Raw genomic sequence first — 18921 nt, 5'->3', positions numbered from 1 at the left:
TTTTCGCTCGCCGTTGCCTGCAAGCGAATGTACTGGAGATGCACGCCACGTGTCGTGAGAAAGATCCGACGGCCCAAGTGGATCTATAGTGTAGAACCTCGTGATGCGGTCACCGTTGGATGCGACTAAAAAGAGTGCGTGTAAAATAAGCGTGATATATGAACTAATTTTTTGTGGTTATTTTCACGCCAAGTATAAGCGCTGCAGGTTCTGGGTTAGATGGGTCTCTGCGCACACGCGTCGATATGTTATTGGAAAATACTGTGTCCCGTGGGCATGAGGTATCGTTACCCCACCGATGGCGAGAATTTTGGATGGTGGATCCTCGAAACCGTCATGTTGACTCCATGACGCCGGTCTGGGCGTCGGCGTGAAGCGCCCATTCCTTGCTGATATCAACGGAGAAAAAGAGGTGAAATAATAATAGAAGAAGAAAGGCAACCAACAGAGGCTCGATTAGAAGCCAAAAGAAAAAGAAAAAAACTAGACTTTCTCGTACCGCAAAGGCAAAGTTTCTCGAAGTATCTCCCACTTCCCGGTATGCCCCCTCCGACTCCGTTTCTTCCTCCTCCTCCTAATTTCCTTTTTTCTGTTTAATTATGAATGTTGTTGGTAATTTTCAAGAAAACTATAGTGAAGAAACGATTTCTTGGATGCTTTAGATGATGAAAGAAGCTTTGTTTGGGTGTAATCTTTTGGTATGTGGATTGGTTGTTAAGTTCTGTGAAGGGCATGGCTAACTGTGACTGTTGTAAAAAGATTGATCTTTTTCTTTTCTTTTTTTTTTGTTAAATAGCTTCTTTTGGACAAGAGTAAGAATTAACTTTAGAAATATTATGAGATTTCTTTCGGTTCTCTATGCTTAGCTTTTGTGAAATCTCTGCAGTAACTAGATATAGTCCCGTTTTCCCGAAGAAATATGAGTTTTGAGGACTAATGGATAGAATTTAGTGTTTGGATATGATATTTTTACTTTTCTTTTTTTTTTTTTTTTTTGTTGTTGATGATTTGAAATTAGCAACGTGGAATGTAAATGTTTTGGATTGTAGGGTGAAATATGATTAAGATATATCTCTAAAGCTCCGAACGATCACTTTAATACTATTATGTCTATTACTCAGGATAATTTCTCAAGGGCAAAGTTTGTTTCTTATCCTAAGAAACAAAAAGAGTACACTTATGGTCTTGTCTTGGTTCTGGAATTAAATGAAGCAAGCAGTGTAAATTTCAAGCATTGCAGTTGGAAGATTTAACAAAGAGTAGACTTTGCTGCATATCCTATATGAGCGGTGATAGATTATCCCATCTTTTAAATAAAAGGAAAAAAAATAAAGAAAGAAGAGGCTTTCTTTTATGGGATGTGTCATGATTATACTTGTTCCTGCGAGCTGCAGTCTTGTTTACAGCATCAGAGTTACTCTGAAGACTTTTTGAGGGGTATAAACTCACTTGTATCTCATGTTGTTTCTTAGAAATATGGCAGTGACTATGGCAAGATCTTTCCTCAAAGAAGCTGGCCAATTTGCACGTTTTGTGACTAATTTGTGGTCGGTCTTATAAGAGTAAAAAGAAATGCTTATATTCCAAGAGATCTCTCCAAGGACTTTAAACAGCCTCTCATAGGATATCTACATGTCCTCTACACTATTTATTGCCTTAAGGATGCAAAATGCATGATGCACATTCCCCTTCAGCAGTTTTAGCAGTTAAATTTAGTTATGTTTGGTACCGGACATGTCAAATCCTGTCGTAGCTTGTATGCTCTGCTCACAAGACAATTTTTTCTTTCAACTTGTTATAATACACGTGCAGATGGACATGGTTGTTAAAGATTTTAGATTTGAAATAATTTAATTAAAAACTAAATTTTAAAATGATCTGAAATAAATAAATCATAATTAACATTTTTCTTTTAACGCATTATCTCCCCTTCTTCTCTTGGTTCATGTTTTCTGTGATATGTTGGTTTAGAAGGTAGTACGAGTGGATCTTTTCCTACATGATGTCTCTACTATTTCTTTTTCTCATTCTCAAAAGTGGAGCAATGTTAGAATCCCTTCATCTATAGAAATCTAGCACATTTGAGACCTTTTGAAAAAGAAATCTAATTAGAGTTATTATTGTTCTCAAAGTCCAGCAACATTAGAATCCATTCTTCTCTAGAAGTTTATCATGTTTTCAACCTTTTCAAGAAAGAAACATAATAAGAGTTTTATATGAATATTTTTGGAATTAAAACTTTGGGAAATTATGCCACTTTTGTACAGTTTTAGGATGTGCTCATGGCTGGTGATGGTGCTTCTACCATTGTCCATTTGATGAAGCATGCTTTACACTTTGTACCTTGAGTTTTCTTATCTTGAGCTAGTTCCTATTGCAAGATGATTTCACCTTTAATTTGATTATGCAGGGTCTCTTCCATATTACATTTAGAAAACTAATATTAAATTCTGTAATATTAATTGTTGGTGATCACATAGGCCATAGCTTCATCCAAAGCTTCATTATCTTGTATAGTTGATTGTTTTCTTGACTAGTTTGCCTAGGTGTTATGCATGCTTGTCCTTTGTAACACCCTCTGCAATAAAAGAATAAGCTTTAGCCATAGAAAGGAGGAAATAGCTAAAGAATAAAGGGAAAGCAGTACTTATCTTTAATGAATCACCAGCATAAGAGATGTGAAGAGCATCAAGAACCACTTGGAGATCGGATCTACAGATTCCAACAAAAAAACTACAACCCTAGACGATGGCTAGGATTTGGAACAGAGGAGAAGAAAAAGAAGAGTCAGACAGAAGGGAGTCTAGGGGATTCCAGAAGGATCGGCCGACCAACCAACCAACCAAAATATCTGGTGTCAGCGGGTAGCGGGTAAGATCCGGATTCGTAACCCACTAAACCATTAAGAAGCAAGCAAGTGCAGCCTAGGCCCAAGCTGGTAGAAGCCCATCCAGACCTTTTTTTATTGTAATCAGCTTAACAGTTGAAGTATAAATAGTTGTAACAAAGTGTTAAGATTTTTTCAAACAATGATATGAAGGAATTCCTTTGTCCTCCTAAATTTCTTTTCCTTCTCCTAGATCTCACTCCCGGATCACATCTGCTCTCTTCTAAACTCCTCTCCTCCTCTCTATTTTTTCTTAGATCATCCTCAATTTTTCTCTCAATTTACCTGAAATCCCTCCCCAAATTATAACTTTCATTCAAATCTCATTCCAAACATCTGGATCTGCTTAGATCTGGGCACAATTAGTAAGAAATCTTACTTCAGAGCATCTGAGTCATTACAAATTTTGGTATCAGAGCAGAAAAATCTTGGATCTGAGGCATGGAGTCCTGCTACAAATGAACTACCATTTTTAGTATTACTGCAGCAGATCAGATCGGCAACAGATCAAATCAGCAGTAGACCAAATCGGCAACAGATCAAGCTGACAGTTGAGCAGTTCAGCATTAGGTAAATAATTGATTTCTAAAATTTCATACCTGATAGATAGTAGCAGTATAGATCTGCATGGTAGCAGTCTAGATCTGAACATTATCAACATTGATCTAAACTGTACCAAGATCTGAGAGTGATCAACAGCAATTAGGCCTCAAGGTCATCATCGGCCATCTTGATTGAAGTTTTTTGTAGCCAAGAGTAAAGAAAAACAGTATATAACTGATGTTGTATAATCTTACTCAAAATCGGTTTCAAAGCATTCAAAATAGGGATGAAACACAGAAATAAATATAAAAACTGCAGTCAGTTACAAAGAGTAGAAGAGAATATGGCAGAAAGATCAGATTGAAGGAAATAAATGAAAACATTAGAATCTTAGAAGAAAAAATACAGAAACTCACCATTGAATGCCATAACTAGCTGGAAGACAGGTTACAGCAGGTTGCAGGAGATTACAATTTCAAAATTAGAATCTTGGCAAGGCAACTGGATGAAATGCAACTGGAGAAAAAGTAAAGATATGAAGCACTATAGATTGAAGCAGCCAAGAGGCATGAGATTATGATGCAAAAACAAAACAATAGACATGAGCAGTTACTGAAACTATTAAGTCCTTAACCATCAGTATTCTAGTCTACTGATCAGTTTCTTACACACAATACTCCCATCACCATCAGAGAAGAAAAAACAAATGCATTTGAACATCCTGGCACTAGTACCTTTTGTAGTATCCATTGGAGGTAAAGGCAAGGGCTGTTACCCACTCCACCCAGACCATGCAAAAGCATAGAGAAAAATCAAAATAGAACAAACTTTCATGTTCTATTTTCAAAGCTAGACTTTCCAACCTTTAATAGAGAGGAACCCAGAGAGTGGAGAAGAAAATGTGAACAATATTTCAGAATTTATCAAATACCTGTTATCCATTGGGTGGAGATAGCCACAATTCATTTCACAGGAAAGGCACATAGATGGAAAGAAGGGTACTTTATTAATAAAAAGAATGTAAACTGGGAAGAATTGATAGAGACTGTATGCAGGAGATTTGATGGTAATAGCATGAAGCAGCTAGTTAGGGAGTTTAATAAACTTGTGCAAATAGGAACTGTGGAAAAGTATCAAAAGAGATTTGAAGATTTAAGAGTTAGAATGTTGTACCACAACCTAAATTTCACAGAACAACATTTTATAAAAAGTTACATCAGTGGATTAAAAGAAGAATTGGTACCATTTATTGATTTAGCTCATCCTATCACATTGACAAAAGTATATGTACAGGCTAAATTACATGAACAAACACTGGCAGTAATGTGGAGGAAAAGTAAAGTGACCAATAAAACAATTCCCTCACAACTTATTGGGCATCATGCTTTCAGATTTGCTGTCCAAGGGGAAGTCCACAAGCCCCAGAGTACTAGAATCGCAAACTTACCTCAAGAAGCTGGAAGGCCGTAATGGGAACAAAGAAAGGCAGCAGGCTTATGCTACATATATGGGGAGAAGTATCATATTGGCCACCAATGTACTCAGAAATCCATCCACTCTATCAATGCCATAGTAGAAGCAGATGAAATAATTGATGAGCAACTTCTAATGAGGAAGAGAAAGAAGAGGAAACTATGTTGGAAGATGAAAAAGAGAATGATATGAAAACTGCCGTTTATGTTTTAGTTAGACAGAATCAGCATGAAACCATCAAAATACAAGAAGCAGGTAAAAAGACAATTGTCATCCTAATTGACACTGGTAGCACCTATAGTTTCATTGATTTTTAGGTAGCCAAAAAGGTGAAAGCTAACCTAACCCCTGCAACCTCTCTTATTGTGACTGTGGCTAATGGACATAAGGTTCTTAACAAATTAAAGTGTGCCAACTTTCAATGGACCATGCAAGGAGAACCATATCAGGCTGAATTAAGTGTAATCAGATTGGATGGGTCTAGTATCATCTTGGGAATAGATTGGTTGAGAGCTTATGGGAAAGTGATCTTTGATTATCAAAATAATTCTGATTTTTACTAAAGATGGAAGACAGATGACACTCAAAAGCATAACTGAAGGATCAAAACTAAAGTATACCAAGGCCAAACTTCAAACGATCACAGTTGTACAGTGGTACAAGGCTGGACTGTTGGGTAATTGTTGTGCTATTGGATGCATGGTGAACAATGAGAAAGATAAAGAAGAAGCAGAAATACCTATTGCAGTAAAGGAGGTCTTGGAACAATACTCAGATGTGTTCCAAGAACCCAAGGACTGCCGCCCAACAGACCATAGGACCATAAAATACTCCTATTGCCTGGTACTACTCCTATTAACATTAGACCCTACAGATATACTTTTAAACAAAAGGATGAGATAGAGAGGCAGATGCAAGAGATGCTAAAATCATCACTCATCCAGCCCAGTACCAGTCTCTATGCTTCTCTAGTTCTCCTAGTTAAAAAGAAGGACAACAGTTGAAGGTTCTATATGGACTACAGACAACTGAACAAGGCTACAGTGAAGGATAAGTAACTCATTCCCCTAATTGATGACCTTTTGAATGAATTAGAAGGGTCTCAGTATTATTCCAAGATGGACTTGAGATCCGGTTACCATCAAGTAAGGATGAATTCAGAAGATGTGCATAAAACTACCTTTAGGACTCATATGGGGCACTATGAGTTTTTGGTTATGCCTTTTGGGCTAACCAATGCACCTGCAACACTCCAAACCATCATGAATGAGATTTTTTTTTTTACCTCAAAAAATTTGTATTAGTTTTCTTTAATGATATTCTTATGTACAGCAAAATATTGAAGGAGCATGTGGAACACCTCAAGGAAGTCCTGAATCTATTGAGGAAGAACCAACTGTTTGCTAAAAGATCCAAGTGCTTCTTCGGACAGCAGCAAGTGGAGTACCTTGGGCATATAATTACAAGAGAAGGAGTGACCACTGGTCCTAACAAGGTGGCAGCAATAAGAAAATGGCCTACACCAACTACACTCAAGAAATTGAGAAGATTTTTGGGTCTCACAAGATACTATAGGAGGTTCATAAAAGGGTATGGAATCATCAATAAACTCTTGACTAAACTTTTTAAGAAAGATAACTTCCATTGAAATGAGGAAGCTCAAGAAGCCTTTGAGAAATTAAAGAAAGTAATGACAACTGCCTCAGTCCTGGCAATGCCCAACTATACTTTACCATTCACACTAGAAGTAGATGCTAGTGGATATGAAATTGAAGCAGTGCTCACCCAGCAAGGGAGACCCATAGCTTACCTTAGCAAAGGGCTGAGTGGAAGGCATAAAAGGCTATCTACACATGAAAAAGAGTTTTTAGCCATACTAATGGCAATCTCTAAATGGAAACATTACATCAGTCCCAAATCTTTCATCATTAAAATTGATCACCAAAATCTAAAATATCTATTAGAGCAAAAGATCACTACAGTTATTCAACAGAAAAGAATGCTGAAGCTGCTAGGGTTGGATTATTCCATACAGTACAAAAAAGGAAAAAAAAAAATTGGCAGCAGATGCCTCATCCAGATTAGAATTAGAGGAAGGAAGCATAAAGGCTATCACTACAGTCATGCCCACCTAGAGCAGTGAGATAGCAGATAGCTATGAGGGGGATCAGTAAACCCAACGGATTATAGCAAAGATACTGATCCAACCCGAATCCCAACCTAATTATTCTTATAATCAAGGAGTGCTCAAATTCAAAGGAAGAATTTATGTTGGAAGCATAAGAGGATTAAGACAGAAATTATTAGAAGTTATGCATGCATCATCATTGGGAGGACATTCTGGAATGAGTCACACCTACAGGAGAATTAAGCAGCTATTCTACTGGCTTGGAATGAAAAGAGAAGTGAAAGAAAAGATGAAGGAATGTGAAGTCTGTATCAAAAATAAAACTGATGGAACTCCTTATGCCGGTTTGCTACAACCCCTACAAATTCCAACTCAAGCCTGGCAAGAGATCAGTATGGATTTCATAGAGGCCTTACTTAAGTCTAAAGGGAATGACACCATATTGGTGGTAGTGGACAGGCTCATCAAGTATGCTCATTTCATTCTTCTGAAACATCCTTACTCAACCAGGAGATAGCAAGAGCTTTCCTTGACTCTATGTACAAATTATATGGAATGCCTCAGGGTATAGTATCAGATAGAGACAAGGTGTTTATCAGTTAAGTATGGCAAGATCTGTTCAAGTTGATGGGGGGTCAAGCTACAGTTGAGTACTGCATACCATCCATAGACTGATGGACAAACTGAAAGGATAAACAAATGTCTAGAGACATACTTATGTTGTCTATATTTTCAAAACTCCCACAAATGACACAAATGGCTATCCCTGGCTGGGTAGTGGTACAACACCAACCACCACTTCTCCTTAGGGATGACCCCATATCAAGCACTATATGGTCATCCTCCACCTCTATACCCAGTGGTTAACCTGGAAGTAGATGTGCACACCACAGTAGCAGACTGAAATAGAGAAAGAAACAACATGATCCAAACACTAAGGGACAGACTCAGAGAAGCTCAAAATCGTATGAAGCAAAATACAGATAAGAAAAGGATGGATAAGGAATACAAAAAATGAGAGATGGTATACCTCAAGCTCTAACCATATAGGCAGAGCACAGTAGCAGACCGCAAAAATCTCAAGCTCACCTCACGGTATCATAGCCCTTTTAAGATATTGGAAAGGATTGGTCCGGTGGCATACAGGCTGCAACTGCCGAAAGGATCCCAGATACACTTGGTATTCTATATATTCCTGCTCAAATGACGCATTAGTAACCCATAGCAAGCTTCACCTACAGCGCCACTTATCGAAGAAGAAAGACAACTTATAGTCCAACCAGAGAAAATACTAGATCGTAGGATAGTACGGCAAGGGAACAAAGCAGCCACATAGATGTTAGTTAAATAGAGTAACCTCAGTGAAGAGGAAGTCACTTAGGAGGACTACAGAGCCCTCACGAGCCAGTTTTTCGACTTTGATCTTTGATAACAAGGATCTCTTGGAGTAGGAGGGGATGTAACACCCTCTGTAATAAAAGAATAAGCTTTAGCCATAGAAAGGAGAAAATAGCTAAAGAATAAAGAGAAAGAAGCACTTATCTGTAATGAATCACCAGCATAAGGGATGTAAAGAGCATCAAGAACCATATGAAGATCAGATCTACAAATTCCAACAAAGAAACTACAACCTTAGACGATGGCTAGGATTTGGAACATAGGAGAAGAAGAAGAGTCGGACAAAAGGGAGTTTAGGAGATTCCAGAAGGATCAGCCGACCAACCAACCAATCAAAATATCTCTTATCAGCGGGTAGCAAGTAAAATCCGGATCCATAACCCACTAAACCATGAAGAAGCAAGCAAGTGCAGCTCAAGCCTAAGCCTAAGCCGGCAGAAGCCCGTCCAGATCTTTTTTTTACTGTAATTAGCTTAGCAACTGAAGTATAAATAGTTGTAACAAAATGTTAAGATTTTTTCCAGCAATGATAGGAAGGAATTCCTTTTCCCTCCTAAATTTCTTATCCTTCTCTCAGATCTCACTCCTGGATCCCATCTGCTCTCTTCTAAACTCCTCTCCTCCTCTCTATTTTTCCTCGGATCATCCTCATTTTTTCTCTCAATTTACCTGAAATCCCTTCCCAACTTATAACTTTCATTCAAATCTCATTCCAAACACTTGGATCTGCTCAAATCTGGGCACAATTGGTAAGAAATCTTACCTCAGAGCATCATCTGGGTCATTACATCCTTCTGGTGGTCATGATTTCCAATGCTGGACTGTATCAGTCCATATGCATACTGACTTGTGCTTGTAGGGAACCGATACTTAATACATCCCTCATTTTGAATATGGATGCCAATAACTTTACCAAATTGGAACTATACTACTAGTTGCAAGGTTTTAAATATCATCACCAAACTCCATGCTGAATGGTGTGGTACTGCTATGCTACCGGTACCATCGATATGTATTGAGACCACAATCACCACACAGAATGAAGAGCAATCAGTACATTTATCATTATGGATTGTCATTATAGATGGTTACAAGCACTACATATCAATCCAGTCGGTTTCTAGGTCCTGAGCCCCATAGGGTAACCAATTTTATGTTGGAACAATATAATACTGATAGTACCATCTCATTTCGATAATATTCAGATCCTAACTAGTTGGGTTCTAGTGCCAGTACTAAAAATCTTAATGGTAGACAAATTTCTTATTGCTTCTTGCTCCACCACTCTATAGCATTATCTACACAATTCAGTACTTTCTTAGCTCTGGTAATCAATTATTTTCTTAACCTCCTTATTTAAGTCTTCCAAGTCCTTTTCTATGCCTCTAGCTTCATCAACCTATTTATTAATGTGTTCTTAGCAGCTTCAAGATTTACTTGGTATCTCTCTCTTGAGAAGAGTAAGAACAAGATATGTCCCTCCTTCAACGTTATGACTTATGGTGGATGAGATTAATTTTCCTAGTAGCATTATTCCCAACTTTGGCATAATAATCTCTACAATTGTAGATTGCATTTTCATGAATACCCAAGCAGATTGGTCCCTATTATCACCTTGTTTGCCATTGTCCCACATGTTATAGCACCAAAAAGCTTGCTGACTTCTTCACCAAGACTTAGCTTTCCAAATTAGTATTACCTCTGGGCATACTCTGTCTATAATATGATACAGTATGAGGAAGGATGAATGAGGTGTTGTATTGGCTTATACACAGGCTCATTTTGTGTATGTAATATAATACAGGAGTATGATATTTGAGGTTCCTAATTATATAGAAAAATGTTTACAGAATTATGGTTTCTCTGTCGTTAGCAGTTTATTGCACTTTTACATCCAATTTAATATGTGTTCCTCAAACTTAAAGGAAAATCATTTATCTTCCGATCCCTTTTCTTTTGTATTTGCAACCACTCAATATAAAGTTTCATTTAGGTCATGGAGTTCTCTAAGTGAATAAGAAAGAAAAGGGTCGACTGGGTATAAACAATATTGGCTCAGCATAAAAGCAAATCAAGGGGCTCAAATGGAAGAAGGTGTGAAAGAAAAGCTAATCCAAATGCAGACTGAATCTGAATATACGAGAAATACTGCCTGAAAAAGTTCTTGAGGATTAGACAAAAGGAAGGGTTTGTTCGGAAAGAATTTAGGTGGAAGATTTATGAGGGGAAGAAGATTTTTTTTTTTTAAAGGATTTAAAATTAGATCAATGACTAGCATAAATTGTATTGATTTGGCTATAGGAAAAAAATCCCAAAGAAACATCTTTATTTTTTCGACAAAGCACAAACAATATCTTCATTTCGAGTCTTACATCATAGATTTACATAGCTTGTATCAAACTGTTTAGAAGTAACCATAAACTAATAAGAACCCGGTTATTGTTAAAGACTCCTAACCAACTGCAACAAAGAACAAGATAAGGAAAATCCTGATGACCATATACTGTTGAATGGGTATGCAACTTCCAATGTTTCTGATATCAGAGGCTTTATTAGAAACAGTTTGGGCCCCATATTGCTCATGCATCAGTCTCATTTGAGAATATGACTGTCTTGTACTACTGAATTTCCTGTTAGTTGATGTAGTAGTCATCAGTCAATGTCTTTTTTGAGACCCCAAAAAATGAAATCTAAAAACTTTACATTATTCATTCATGTTCGTTGTTGTTACCAAACTTTAATTGAAAATCCTATTTGTATTCAAAGTAATGTCTTATTTATATCTATTCCCATTTAGAGCAAACATAAATATGATTAATATCTTATTAGTATTTGTATCCATTTAGAACAAACATGAATACAAACTTTAGTGTCCATTTGATATCTGTCTCCATATTCATATCCATTGAATAAATATGGAATACCAGTATGTGATCCATATCCAGTCTGTTCTCAACCCTACCATCTTTTCTTTTTGCCGCCGCAGCTTCATTATATGGCAGCAGATTGACTTTAGAATACATTGATTCGACCCTGTTATTAGTTACGTGGTACTGGTCGCCAAAATAAATAGATAAATAAATCTAAATTTATTGAAAATAGTACGCTCACTTTTCAGCATAATGTTTTTGAAGGAATGGTGTTAATCCAATTTTTTGAATTTTGATACAGTCATGCAGCTATACCATCATCCATACTCAATGGACAGCCAGAAAGTGCGGCTAGCATTGGAGGAGAAAGGGATTGATTATACGTCATACCATGTTAATCCTCTGACGGGAAAGAACATGGATGCCTCATTCTTTCGCATGAACCCAACTGCAAAACTTCCTGTCTTCCAAAATGGTGCCCATATCATTTTTCGAGCCATTGATATAGTTCAGTAAGTCTCTTAGGCTTCTTTACTTCAATTGTCATTTTGCCAATGAGATATAATATGGGAACCAGCGTCTCTTATGTACGTCCTGATTCTAATAGGTACATAGACAGACTCACCATCTCTCTAAATGGAGAGGATAAACCCATCAGTAATGAGGTTATGGAATGGATGCAAAAGATTGAAGGGTGGAGTTCCAAGATATTTACCCTCTCTCATGTCCCAGACAAGTATCGCCTATTCGTTTCAAAATTTATTCGGCGAGTAACGATTGCTCGGATGGCCGAAGCTCCAGATCTGGCCAGTGTGTATCATGTAAAACTTCGAGAGGCCTACGATATAGAGGACAAATTGAGGGATCCTGATATTGTGAAACAGAGTGAGGAAAAACTAGCTAGACTCCTTGATGATGCTGAAATGCAACTGAACAAAACGAAATATCTTGCTGGTGATGAGTTGACCATAGCTGATTCAATGTTTGTTCCAGTGCTGGCTCGTATAACTCTTCTTGATCTGGAAGAAGAGTTCATCAATTGCAGACCCAAGATAGTGGAGTACTACAACTTGGTTAAGCGCAGACCCAGTTATAAAGTAGTCATTGGAAAGTATTTCTCAGGATGGAGAAAGCACCGAACACTTCTGAAGACTTTGTTCTTTCTTGGCATAAGAAGCATGCTTAGAAGGTACTAGAGGTTCATACTGCCGATGGTTGTTTAAGCATTTAAAGGGCTCAATGTACAGTAGTGACTAAATGCAGAAGGAATGTATAATAGAAGCAATGACTACAATATCAGTGAGACTTGTTCCTCCATTGTTTTTTAAGGGAGAAACCTTACAAATGACAAACCAAAATTGTCCTTGACGAGTTCTGATCTAGGTTGATTAGATTGAGTGACTGTTTTGTGATGTGCATGGTTTGGTGCTTCTATCTTAAATTAAGTATCTATCTTCCATGTGGTGGATGATAAAAGTCATCCTTTTGTACAATTGCAACTTCTCTTCTCTTACAAACTGTCTACTACGAGCTGTACATCTTGCAAGGGTGGAAATAAAACTCTGTTCTTCATTTTTTTTTGAGATGTACAGTGCTTCATCTGAAAGAGTATTTATTTATTGTTATGCTGGCATCATGAGCTTTGCATATGCTAAAGTGCTGTTCTTTTTTCATGGTATCCATGGATTGAGTTCTTTCTTTTCCTTGGCCACATATTATAGTTTGTCGGTGCACATTGCCAGCGGATGGGTGTTTTATGATGTGCCCTGGCATCTACTGAATTATTCCACCTAAATTTCAGTTTGCTTTGACATTGTTAAATGAGGTAGAAAGTGTTTTCGTTATGAAGTGATCTGTTTGTGTTGTATAAAATATGCAGCTATTTATGTTACAAGACTGACCAATTAGTTTTTGCACCAGCATTCAAAAATAGGTGAAAGCCTTTTACCCAAAAAAAAAGGTAGGTGAAAGCCATTTGCTTCTGAGATGGATGACATAACTGTGATCCTTGCATGCATGGCTCTTTACGCTGATCCTGTACTTTCTAAGAGCTAAACAACCACGAATTTCTTCCCCTTTCAGAGAGCTTCAGTTGGGAAACATCACAAGTCAGGCCTAGTATCTTAAGGCCATGGCATGCCCACCTAATTAATTCCTTTACCCAATCCATCTAAAATATAGGTTAGGTGACAAAATGTAGGTTGATCCTGCCTAATGTTGCTGCATCAAATTAGTACGTGTAACATCACTAATTAATTTCTCTTAAAGCATGAAGGCGCCGGGTTAGATAAGAAAGAATAGCCTTCCTCCAAAAACTCTTTGACCACCCTAAACCCTGGTAAAACTAGGATTCAAATCCAATGTCATTTGGTACAATTGCTAAAAATTTTCTTCTTTTTTTTTTTTGAAAGAAAAGCTTGTGACTAGAAAAATATGCTTCTGTCTTCCTCATCTGCTGCATAGATCTTGAAGAGCTAGTGAATGGCAGATGAATGGTGAGTCCTGTTTAGATGGCTTGGCACCATTTTGCCCCATAAAGAAAAGAAAAAAACTTGTTTTAAACCTCAAGCTGGCTTCATCTCCCTATCCTTCGGACTTCTTCCTCTATGTTAAATATCATCAGAAATCGCATTGGAAGACAGGTTAACTGTGTGTCCAACAGGCCCAGATGACCGTAAAACTAGGAAAGATTCTAGCATACCAGACCAACCGCTAGTTAGTTTTGTCAAGTCATCAACTTATCTGTGCCACTAGCTCGAGAAGTATTGTTCCATCCACTGGCCTCTCACAGTTCCCTCCCTCACACGTTCTCTAAACCTCATGGCGCTTCGTAGCAGGGCGTCGTGGCACAGTCTGAATCATAAACAGGGGAATGAGAGACATATGATGATTAGTTGTGTGAAAAATGAAACTAAAATCAGATTAATTTTTTAAAAAACTTCAACATGAGTCAATATGGGTATAAACATATATACTACTGCTAGAGTGGATCTGTCCAATGAAGTCTTGCATAATGCCCCAAGTCAGAGTTTCAGACCTGAGCCCAATTCAAATGATTATGATTGGGATTGGACCATGTAATGCTTGGATTGCTATTGTTTTGAGTGATACATATACTGGTTAGCTTGATTAACTCCTAGGCATAATAGAATCACTAACCATGCTTTCATTGGGTACCCCTGAAAGAGATATTTCATTGAGGGTACTGCGACACCATCCACCCAACATGGTCCCTTGAAAGTGGACCCAAAGTTCACACCTCCAGGGCCCAAAGAACCATAAAGTGTGCTTGGTTTGGATTAGCAAGAGGTTACGATTCCATGATGGCATCATGAATTGCACCATAGAAAAGTTTTAAAGCCATATTAAACAACAAGCCATTATCTGGAAATGTTTGCTGGCGTGGCTGTGCATTGGGATGCCATCATGTTTCTCTCATGCCTGATATCATAAATGAATGAAAGATATTAAAAGTAGGTGTGCTCGTCACATCTCTTTCAGGCAGGATATGATTTGATCCACTGGATGGATAGTGGGAATTAGGCATCTCATTGAGTAATAAAGTAGAGGGTTATCTACTTCCATGATGAGGACTCGGAAAGATCGGCACTCAGCAGCAGTAAACGGGGACTGTTGAAGATTTCAACTGCAGATGGTTAGAACTAATACGTGTGCAGTAAAATTAGAATCAATGTACGTAAGGTTACTTTACTGCATGGAAAGGTATGGTTTAGAGGCATTTTAGTACAGTTTTATATGGTGGGTACCTGCTCATTGTGATGATTGTTATGTAGATTTCATTGACAACGTTTGAGAGAAATCAGTAGTGCATCACAGAAAATGAGAGACTCCATTTAGTGAATCTTGATAAAGATGTCATTCCAACATGCGATTTTAGCATTTGTGAGGATACAAGTATTAGTCAGTACAAGGAGATTCAATACGATATTCCTTTTTGAGTAGTACATGAGCCTCTCGGCCTAGGCCTCAATCTCAATTAAACTATCATCTATTTTTATTTTAAGTGCAATCTCGTATTTCATTCTTAGCGACATATAATTTTATTCTCCAACGTGCTACACCGTTTTGAGAATACATGATGTAATTCATTTCCCGAGGACCGGTTGCAATCCCATTGAATTAACAATCAAAATCTATCGTAAAATTAATATGAAATTAAACTAAAAACTTATAGATCGTATACGTATAAAGCATCATTCTAAAGTGATTTCTAACTCTTGTGCATGATCAAATTCGAAAACTTTATCTTAATATATGATCGATGACCTCTCCTATAGGTAGGATCGTGAAGAAAATAATAAAACTTTAATCCAGCAGATAAAAGATTGAAGAAATAGAAAATTTGAAAGAAGAAGAAGGTAGAGAAGAGAGGAGAGAGTTTTTTCTTACTTTAATTTTCAACCAAAGATCCAATTTATGGATTCAAAAACTAATTATTTGAGCTAATCCAATGTTAAAAAAATATTAAATACATAATTAACTAGCTAATGAGTATAAAGCCAACGGATAAAAAAGCAACAGACAGCAGATTGGGCCAAACTACGCATGCATGTGCAATTTGAGCAAAATCTTCATAAAGCTCAAGGGAAGAATCTTCAATATAAATTTCTTTTCAACTTTTTCACTTTTCAACGTGGGACTAAACAACTTAAAATCTAAGGGATTTGATTGAAATTGGTTAAAGAGAATTTTGAGTTTTTAATTTTCACTAAAACACCAACATAGCAATGTATCTTGATACATATTATCCCAAAAAAAAAAATCCTTTATTTGATGCAAAAAAAAAAAAAAAAAAACATTCCTTGATACAAAACATCAAGCATGGCCCTGACATCATAGCTCATAAACCATGCATGCCTAAAATGTTGCCTGAAGGCTGGAAAGCAGCTACCGTAGTGGTGCCTTAATTGAAGAAACTATCATGATGGCTTGTTAGGTAATAGAATGCCAACGGGCTAAAACCCTCACACCTAACCTTCTCTTTTCTTTTCTTTGGGTAAAAATCACACCTCACCTCCGCTCGCTACGTCATGGTCATTAATTCGAAACATCCATCCGTGACACCCTGATCGGGCACAGGATAGAACTAACGTCCTTGCGTGGAGAAATTATTGCCTGGACCACGCCTAGGTAGACCAGCGCGCATCTTGGAGCACCCGCACGGTGGATAACGCGCAATCTGGAATTCGTGAAATACAAGGGTGAATGTGGCGTGTTAACCACCGTGGGATTTGGATGGTCTACCTGGGCGTGGTCCAGGCAATAATTTCTCCCTTGCGTGGCCCCAAGAAACAAGATTTGACCCGTGAATAGTGATGGATCCAGGCGTCACCGGTCACATGCCTCCTTGAATGAGCTACGAGATGAGCTGGTGGTATCCTCAGCGCGTATCCTCAGCGCCGACGTCAAGCATCACGGGTTTTACGTCCCACACCTCCAAAGCTCCTTGGCTCAATTCAACTGCGTCCTAGATGTTCTTTCTCACCTCCACATACTTTTTTTTTTTTTTTTTTCTTTTAATTTGTGGCAGATTATTGCTGTCCTCTCTCTTTTTCTGTCTTTCCAAATTAGTAAATGAAGTCGGTCCTCAACTTGTCATTTCTCCACTTGGGTCCATGTAGCAAAAATTTAAATACTTCTGGGAGAGAGACCGAATCTATCAGCTCAGAAATGTGTGAAGACGTCCCAAGATCTTGGAACAGCATGCCAATCTTGTCGCTCTGCAGCATGCCAAGGCTCACTAATGATGATACCTTGGACTATAAAAAAACATGAATTTATTTTTATCTAAATCACTGGCATCTACATAGATCTTTGCTTCCTGTATAACGTTTGGCTTTATTAAGGTACCATGCGTTGCTCTTTTGAGGTAACACTATACAACTCCTAAAACTTGTTACATATAAATCGTCAAAGATAAAGAAAAATCTATATTATCATAAAACAAAATCCAAGACCTTTGCCTACTGTTCGTAGATGTCCCTGTGAAAATTTTGCCTCCGAGACCCTCTATTCATGCCTCTTTCTAATATATATATATATATATATATATATATATATATATATATATATATATATATATATATATATATATATATATATATATATATATATATATATATATATATATATATATACTGGTACTAATATAGTGCAAAAGGATTGAGATTTTTTTTAAAATAAAATGATATATTTAAATAACTCTTGTACGAACACAATCAAAAAAATTAAAAAATAAAAGATTCCAAAATAATCCAAGAGCTACTCCAATCTTAACCCACAAGACCTCATTTGAATGCTTAGCAACATAGGCTGCTACTTTTATATATATATATATATATATATATATATATATATATATACTGGTACTAATATAGTGCAAAAAGATTGAGATTTTTTTTTTAATAAAATGATATATTTAAATAACTCTTGTACGAATACAATCAAAAAAATTAAAAAATAAAAAATTTCAAAATAATCCAAGAGCTACTCCAATCTTGACCCACAAGACCTCATTTGAATGCTTAGCAACATAGGCTGCTACTTAGTTCGTCGAGATTAATTCTCACCAGCTTGTTGTTGTGTTAATTTTTTCGAGACACATAACACCCCCATCCTCTGTGAACTTCTTTAAAAGCATCTATTCTTTTTAAAAGATTAGGCAAAGTCATATAGATCACACTTAAGCATCTAACAAGTTCCTTTGGTATTGAGCACGTTCATTGCATGTATTGGATACTGGTGGAAGTAATAGTTGGAAGTTCTAGTGGAGTATCGGAATTTATAGGGCAACAACGCACCTTAATTGCACCGTAGAGCCAGTAAACTAGGTCACAATAGTCTATGTAGTTGCATCATAATTCTATAAATGCATGTATTACTCACATACAGCTTGTGCTACTATTTATGTCGACCCATCAGTCAAAGTGCAAACCGTGGCTTCAATTATTGGGTGTTTCGTGTGTATTGGCTTGGCATAACACATACCATGTTGGTTGGTGTCAGACAGCTCGAGACCTTTCACTTCCTATGGACCTTTGACAAAGATCTAGACACCCCTCTTGATTGGGGCCACGAGTGGCAATTGAGCATAGTTGGATTGAATGCTGGACTGATCAAAAATTCACCAATATCAATTCAAAAAAATATATCAAAAATTCAAATCTAAACTCAATATATTCATTATACTTCTTGCTCGACCCAACCAACATGACATGTTGTTAGGTTTTGATCCGGTCAGCACCCAACCAGTCAATACCTTTAAACAGAGTCCTAAAATGATTGTTTCGTTGCCACACGTCACAAGTCCAAAAAGGATTCTTCTTTCGCCATCCAGGTATAGCGTTTCATGCGATGAAAAATTAATCCCAAAGTGGACAAAAGGCGGTTCAGAGGTTTTTTTTTTTTTTTTTTTCAGCATCTCCTATTGTTCTTCAATCCAAGTGGGATAGAGAGAATTTTTTTTTTTTTTTGGATGTACGGAGATTTTTGGATTTTATGAGTGCTTCCCTTCCATGATAATAGTAAAATAGAATGTAGGCATATTATCGAACCACATTAAATTTTGATGTATTTTTTTTATTATTTTTTTTAAATTTATT

At 37.1% G+C, this 18921-nt stretch overlaps 1 protein-coding gene across 5 annotated transcripts; it reads left to right on the top strand.

Annotated features, from left to right (window-relative positions):
• The first annotated feature begins 273 nt into the window (after positions 1-273).
• LOC105051787 (glutathione S-transferase TCHQD) lies at positions 274-12882 on the top strand. Of its 5 annotated transcripts, XM_073243595.1 has the most exons (5): positions 275-538; positions 3304-3457; positions 6236-6493; positions 11601-11811; positions 11907-12882. In XM_073243595.1, the coding sequence occupies exons 4-5, from the start codon at positions 11603-11605 to the stop codon at positions 12493-12495; spliced, it is 798 nt and encodes a 265-aa protein (XP_073099696.1). In that variant the 5' UTR covers positions 275-538; positions 3304-3457; positions 6236-6493; positions 11601-11602; the 3' UTR covers positions 12496-12882. The 5 variants fall into 5 exon arrangements, with proteins under 5 accessions (XP_073099697.1, XP_073099694.1, XP_073099696.1 ...); XM_073243596.1 differs by lacking the exon at positions 6236-6493 and having other exon boundaries at positions 274-538; XM_073243593.1 differs by lacking the exons at positions 3304-3457; positions 6236-6493 and adding an exon at positions 1122-1437 and having other exon boundaries at positions 274-538.
• The last annotated feature ends 6039 nt before the right edge of the window (positions 12883-18921 follow it).

This window comes from Elaeis guineensis, chromosome 9, assembly GCF_000442705.2.
Source record: "Elaeis guineensis isolate ETL-2024a chromosome 9, EG11, whole genome shotgun sequence".
NCBI classification, from domain to species: Eukaryota; Viridiplantae; Streptophyta; class Magnoliopsida; order Arecales; family Arecaceae; genus Elaeis; species Elaeis guineensis.
This window is presented reverse-complemented; position numbering and strand designations above follow the sequence as displayed.

Excerpts from the sequence above, each read along its gene's own strand:
- LOC105051787 (XM_073243593.1), top strand. The coding sequence starts at position 1,359 with ATGTGTCATGATTATACTTGTTCCTGCGAGCTGCAGTCTTGTTTACAG. Across the intron at positions 1,438-11,600 it reads CTCTGAAGACTTTTTGAGGG|TCATGCAGCTATACCATCAT; the intron begins GTATAAACTCAC and ends ATTTTGATACAG. Across the intron at positions 11,812-11,906 it reads CGAGCCATTGATATAGTTCA|GTACATAGACAGACTCACCA; the intron begins GTAAGTCTCTTA and ends TGATTCTAATAG.